This window comes from Suillus subalutaceus (genome assembly GCF_016647625.1).
Source record: "Suillus subalutaceus strain FC151 chromosome Unknown DFJ58scaffold_429, whole genome shotgun sequence".
NCBI lineage: Eukaryota > Fungi > Basidiomycota > Agaricomycetes > Boletales > Suillaceae > Suillus > Suillus subalutaceus.
The window spans coordinates 1-7,277 of record NW_024540678.1 but is presented as its reverse complement, the minus strand read 5'-3'; the positions used below and the strand labels follow the sequence as shown (position 1 = coordinate 7,277).

The 7,277-nt window shown below is 44.1% G+C and overlaps 1 protein-coding gene across 1 annotated transcript; it reads right to left on the bottom strand.

The window, feature by feature from the left end:
* Window positions 1-4,047: 4,047 nt before the first annotated feature.
* Window positions 4,048-6,677, bottom strand: DFJ58DRAFT_719847 (uncharacterized protein; the record flags this gene model as incomplete). The annotated part of the gene is made up of 7 exons (XM_041384680.1): window positions 4,048-4,063; window positions 4,737-4,856; window positions 4,884-5,361; window positions 5,447-6,020; window positions 6,077-6,081; window positions 6,108-6,293; window positions 6,533-6,677. 7 exons carry the CDS (start codon window positions 6,675-6,677, stop codon window positions 4,048-4,050), a joined length of 1,524 nt encoding a protein of 507 aa, XP_041234983.1.
* Between the last annotated feature and the right edge of the window lie 600 nt (window positions 6,678-7,277).

The window sequence follows — 7,277 nt, the reverse complement described above, 5'->3', positions numbered from 1 at the left end:
CCTGGCGCAGATGACCTCTACATTAAGCAGTACCAGCAAGTGTTCTCATTCGTTCCCCTATTCATTGTGTCTTGTAGTACCACCTTGCCCTTACAATATGATGTACAAACTCTGGTTAATGACAATCAATTCTCATTCTACCGGTATAGGAGGCCATGTGTATGAGCAAAGTCAAGAGTAAGTCTAAGTAAGGCAAAATCTTCAGAGATAAGCTCTAAAACGACGAATTGTAACTCTGGGCGGGCATCGCCAAATCAGATGAAAAGAAGTCAGGAATCAAACCACTGGCGACCATAGAGTCTAACTTTTCGAGAGCTCAGTCCAATTCAGCGTCAGTAAAGAGGGGAAATTGATCATCAATATTAGCAGGTGCAGCTCCAGAAGCAGACGAAGTAGAGATAGATGGCTCGAGGATGTCTTGTGAAACAGCCGAAGGTGCTGAAATAGAGGCATCTGATGAGGGAGCGTGTGGCGTACTATCGCGCTCCTCATCACTCTCAACAGTATCCGCGCTTTTGTATGCCTTCTTCTTATGTGTAGAAGGGTTGTCCGATGGTTGGGTACACTTTTTCCCTTGTCTGAGTGCTGACGACGGGTGCGCTCAATGATCTCCCCATTGTCAATATTCTGAAGGCGCTCTTGAAGAAGCTGTTGATATTCTTCCTCCTCCAGGTGTTTCCATTTAATGGCGCCACTTTCCCACTTGTCCTGGAGCATCTTGAGCTCGGGAAGAGAACTAGACGCTTCGCTCAAGTTCTTGAAGGGGACAGTTGAGGGCCAGCCCTCACAAACGATGTGATAGCGTTGAACAATGTTGCGCCAATATTCTGTCCATTGCATCGTGGCCTGCGGATTACCGGTAATTTCCTCTGAAAATGATTGTTAGAATACAACTAGTTTAGATATCAAATGACTTACGAAGTTTCTGGTTGATGATATGTCTGGTTTCACCACGAGCCTTTGAACAACAGTCCTGATGACTTTTGGCTGCGCCTGCCATAAGATCATAAGTGTTTGATGTTGAAATATCAAGACTGACAAAAACTTGCCTTGCATGCCTTGCATGGCATATCCTTCCATCTTACTCATAAGGTCTTGGCTATCGATGTTCATCGTCGACTCCATGAAATTATCAACTCCTTCGGTATTAAATGTGATACCTCTTAGTGCGAGGTCAGTAGAGCCTCGCGTTGAGTAAACAATTGATTCGACACCAGTGCGGCATTGAAGCTTAATCAACTGATTTGATATCAGACACTTTGTAAACTTGAATAATACCTCGGTCTCAACAGCCCTAAGTGTTTGCATGATATCGTTGATCTTCGACCTCAACGATATTCTCTTACCCTTGGTCTTGTGCTCCCTGTTCTCGTCGTATTCTTTGATGAGTTGGTCCTTGTCTTCTTGTGAGAGCTCATGGTACTCGTCAGCATAGTTGTGTAGAAGGTCTTGCAGGACTGCTTTTCCAGAGCGCACTTGAGCTAAGATCCACCATTAGTAGTTGAACCAAGAAAAATAATATAACATACAATTTTCATCCGTCACTTGCTGATGTTTCTTCCAGCAAAACACATTCCATGGGCTTGATTTCGTGCGCTTGAAGCGCAATGCAGCATGGCCCACATACAAGTCATTTTGCACGCGTCGGATACTCTTGTGGTGAGAGGAAGCTATTGTCTTCATGGATTCATCAAGATGGAGCCAAGCCTCGTGAAGCGCTGTCCTGAAACCTTGAGACTTCTGGCGACGTTGTGTTGTCAGAAGAGCTCTTGCTTCCTTGCTGAGATGGACCTTTGGACGAATTCATGACAGGCTTTGCACACGGTTCTTTGCCATGGAGAGGGTCTGATTAACCATAGCGTCGAGCTGCAGGCAAAATAATCCATTTATGAGTCGCTTTATAGACGGTGAATTTGTGAAATAAGATTCAGACTATACCAATGGGGATCTACGTACAAAATGAAAATGGAAACATTGTAGATGAGCGCACTCTTACAAAATGGCAGGTAACTGATCTAGAAGATTAAGACCAGACAAAAGAAGTAAAGTGCGCAAATAAAAACAAGGGTGCCGAGCACCTGGAGAACCACCGAAAGTAGTGCGGAAATCTACAATGTGTATCAGTAAGATTTAATGTCAAGAAGATACTGCAACATATTACCTTACGCACACCAACCACTGTCTGAGGGATATTCAAATCGGCACGAAGTGCCATTGTCAAATTGGAAGCCTGCTCATAGGTAAGATCCCACTTGGGGGACCTCAAGACAGTTTCCCAGCGGCTACTGCGCATGGTGGTAATGAGCTCACGGAGCTTCAGAATTGTTTGGTCCCCGATCTTAAACCAATCAAGTACAGCATCGGTATTGGGCCCGATGCTGATTAGTGGGGGACTGAAAAGCTTATCATCCGAACAGCTGGGATTTGTCTTGCGTAATGAAAAGGCCTCAGCGTGTCGACGCTGCTTCATCTGGGTGGTTCCAGCGGCCAAAGAAGTAGCTTGCTTCACAGCTGATGACTTGGATGGAGTGGAAGATCCTGCAGCAAGAACAAATTCGCGCTGGAGTTGTGCAGGAGCGTGAGCCGAACATTGAATCCGAGCACCAGTAGGACACAATGGCACAGGTAAGAATGGGGGTGTGGTTGGATTCACTGGAGTTGCAGGACTGTGGGACCAGTCAACTTCATGAATGTCGGTGCGAGAATAACGAAGGAGATCGAACTCTCCCAGGAAGCTGTAGTCAGCTATATCCTTCCATGATAACTGCGGCCGGGGGGGATCAAGGGCAACAGCCTGATTATTATACTTATTGATGGTGTTCCGAATCATGTCCGAGCGTCTCTGCAATGCCTTTCCGATCTGTTGCCGTAGCTTGTATCCTGCCAATAATGATTAGTTACCATTGAAATTCGATGTAGTACAGTAATGTTAGCTTACCGGTGCCAGAAAGTGAGAGTTTGGACAACTCAAATAGACGCATCACAACAAGACGCTCTAACTCATCAAGAGCGACACGATACCTCTGTAGTGATGCCTCTTCCTTGTATTTCATATAATTGTGATCTCCTACTATCCAGCGCTCTTCTATCGCAAGCTGATTTTTGATATGGCTGGTGAAGGCCTCGGCATTCTGGAGCTTAGAGTAAGCTGCATCAACTCGAATTCGTGCTTGAGAAATAGAAAGGTTAATTTGTTGTAGATTACCAATGGCGACATCGGTCAAAGCCTGATTGGCAGCTTCTCAAGCTCTGACCCACTCTAACCTGTTATAATGTAAGTGACGGAAATGAAATATGACTTAAGAACCAGTGGGACCCACCGCCGTTCAGCTAACTCATCGAGGACTTGGACATAGCGGATTTGAAGATGTTCTTGGAGGGGCGGCTCTTTAGGAGATTCAAGGTATGACCTTTCATCAGCATGGAACCGGATGAAATCAGCATCGGTCAGGTTGAGGGCTTGTTTCACAGCCAAAAGTTCAGCCGTGAGCGTGTGTACGAGAGACAGTGCTTCCTGATAGTGGTTTCGTAAAAATTGGCCTGTAAAAGTATTAGTAGTGGTGTGTAGTATGTAAAACAAGACAGTACTTACTCAATGCTGCGTATTTGTCGTCGTCCCAGAAGGTAAAATGCTCTTCAAGTGTTTGATGTCGATGGAATCGAGACGCGTGTCTTGTGCCTCGTGCAAGTTCATTTGAAGAGGAGAATACATGTTCGCATCCCTCACCCTCAGTTAGTCCAGTTCCTTCAATGTACATCGGGTGCCAATCTAGTTGGCACCTTCGATTGTGAGCATGACCGTGAAACGCACCGACCATCATGCGCAAATTAAGGGATTGGCATCAGGAAAAACTGTTTCTCTATATAGATAATCATCCTCTATATAGTTGTGATAGTGGGTCATAGCTCTACACAGTCTATGGCCAGCTATGATAGCCATAGAGACCAATATAGAAATCATGAAGGTCTATATATTACCATAAAGTTTGGTAAGCATATTTGGAGGTAAAACAATTAAGTAAGAAGGTATCACATTTATCTAATACATTATCTGAAGTCCAATCTATAGGAATGGTTGTTGTGCCAAAGTTCGGAACAAGCTGACATGTCTGTCTAATACAAGACAGTGGAATAACTTTACCTGGCAATGAACCATCTGAAGAAAGTAAAGGTTTCTTGACAGTATACATCTCATGATAGTCTTCTGCTGCAGATTTCAATGGAGTATACCACTCAACATATGCCAAAGGGTCTTTAGTCCATGCAGGTTGAATAGACCCATATACTTGTTGTGGCAGACGAAATATAATCTTCAACCTTCCAATACGTGTTCCTATAGTTTTGAAATTTTCATACAATTTTTCAACAGATATATCATAATATTACTCACCTGTTAAACCAGTGCTTTCACAGTCAGGATCATCCATGACTACAACTGTATCAAAGCGTCCAGCTTTATGAGAAACAGGTGGCTGTGCTTTGACAAAATCTGCCTCCTCCAATTGATCAAAGTCAACGTCATTGCCTAATGACTCTAGACAGAATTTGAATCCATGATAGATATCAATATGACTAAAAGGAAGATCCATGTTCCTGAGCTGCCCGCGTGAATGAGAGTGAGCCAACTGAGAGTTGAGATAGGTGATGAGATCTTTCTTGAAGCCTTTGCAAGAATGATTCTGCATGACGTCCAAGATATTTTGGTGAAGGCGATGAGGACGTTTAGTGAGGATGACTCTATGATCTCTAAACCTGAGTGGGAAAACTCTTCTTCTTCATCCTCCATAGACATCTTGAGATAGCTTTGAAATGACGCTACTTTCTCTCTTCTAGTTAGCCAAGAGATCATTTGAGGCCTTTCATTTCTTCCATTGGAAGCGTACCACCCCTCTTTACAAAAGTCAATATGAAACCTCTCAAACATCTCCGTGTTATAGTTGTCTGTAGTTCCGAAGTTGCGTATGTTCTCCAGGTAGTGTTGCAAGGAATGGAATTTGGGAATATTGAGATGGTCTCGGATACCCAGATTAATGATGACTTCCTTGTGAAGGTGAAAATCTTGTAAGGCCTGTTGCATATATTCCAGAGTGTCGTCATCATGAGTGGGATATTGGGCAAGATAAATGAAATCAAGGAGGGCACGGTATGCCTGAATGACGCCTCTTGGAACTTTGCCAATTAAGCAAGCCAATAGCACTCTAGCCATATTTTTCCTCTCTTTTCCACCGACTTGACCCAAAGCAGACCAGCCTTTATGGAAGTGATGGACGCCATAAGAAGGAGGGAGAGTTCTAAGTCTGTGATCCAGTTCTTCTTCATCCATAAGCTCCTGACACCACTCGACCATGTGCTTGAATATCCCTTGATACAGTTGATGAAGTACGTCAGATGTGATAGCCAAGTGAATATCGCAATGAGGGAAGTCCAGCCAAAATGGTTCAAATACGCCCTCCAGCTACATCCTGAGACATGCACTGTTTACGAAAGGCAGAGTCGGTCTTTGTGGAGATGTTGGCATGGTCAATTACTGATGAGGTCCAAGGTTGAGTACGTCTGGCAAAATGTTGTATTTCAGCCAATTCATCCGCTCTAGCCCTACACTTGGGACAAGTACCGTACTTGGTACAGGTAACCAAGCATTGCTCAGGATAATCCGCCACATAGCAAGCTAGAATGGGAAAGACCAGGCGAACAAGACCATCTCCACCCACCACCTCTATTCCTCTTCTTCCTGCCTCTTTCAGCGGTTCCAAAATGATCCTTATTGAGTCATGGAAGAGACGCTGTACCCTGGAAGAGACTTCTCTTGCAGATAGCTCCTCCTTTAGGATTTTATCCACAGATAAATACCCTATAAGAATACAGGCGTGCTGACTGGATTTCCGTCGTATTGCTCTAGGTATATTGCCTAGAGTGAGGTAGACGGGGTATGCTGATTTGGATGCAGAAAACCGGGTCAGCTGAGTTTTGTCTGTGGCAATAATTACAGGAGCTACAGATGCGCCCTGAGGAAGTCTATCCTGTAAAAAACATACTTAGGTTGTTATAGCAGTGTAATCAATATTAAGACGCTCACCTGGACTGCATGCCACCAACGCCCTGTCCACATTCATTAAATATGCGGGTAGAATGAGAAGAGTCTGTAAATATCTTTGAAGGCTTATAGACAATATCTTGAGCATGAGCAGGATTGCCCAGCAACGTTTGAATGGCTTCCAAAGGATCTCGATAGTGTAGTTCATGCTTATAGTGAGGCGTATCATTGAAGGCCAAGTAAGTTGATTGCCATTTAGCTCGAGGAGGGATGCTGTCTATGGTTTGATGGAGTCCTCTGATATTGTGATATGCAAGTCCTAACGCTCTCTAACCTATTTGCAAAAAATCAGCCATGATATTGATAGAAAATATGTACGTTGACATACCCCTGGTATAGCTAACAACCTGTCAAATGCTTTGTGCCCTATTCCCTCTTGCACAGCCCAACATGCTACCTGCCAGTCCAGTCGTGATGCAAAGGGGTAGAATAAATTACCATCTTCATCTTCATCATCAGAACGACCTGATTCCACCTCCTCTCCATCACCTAATCCAAATTGTGTCCGCCATTTAGCATACACTGTCTCCTCCATGCGTATGACCCCTCCCAGCAGTAGAATGAGTCTCTGTGACACGCGCATCTTCCTCTGCTAAAGCGGTTCTGTGCCTAGACGGACCCGCTGTGAGCTCTTCCTGCTCCTGGTCTATGTCCATCATGTTCTGGTTATCTTCGTTGTGTATTTCATGAACTAGAAATAATGTAAAGAACGTAACAAGAAATTGATACTGCAACTTCACTATCAGGCCCCAAAGGTATCAACTGAAATAAATCATCATCCACCTCATCCGCTATCCCATCTGGTAGTCCCTCACATCTCAAATCCACTTGTACCTTCATCATCCATGCTATCCAGCTCTCTTCCCTTCCCTAACTTATACCATTTACAGCTTGCAGCATTGCGTAGATGAGAATTCAGTCCTTGTGTAGTACCGAATGTGCGAATGCAGCCTGGAGCAGGGCATTTATAAGAAGTTGAAGCCTCACCAAGAACTCGCCTGTTGACCATTTGATGAACTAGTATACCAAGGTGATGCAGAAAGAGTCTAGGAGCGCGTCTATGCAAGCGTCAATTGCAAATGAAAATTGTTGAGCTAAAAATACAATACGTATTGAATGTTACGTATGATAAAAGCTTATGCAAAGGCTAAAGGACTTGGAAACTGTACAACGCGTGTGATAT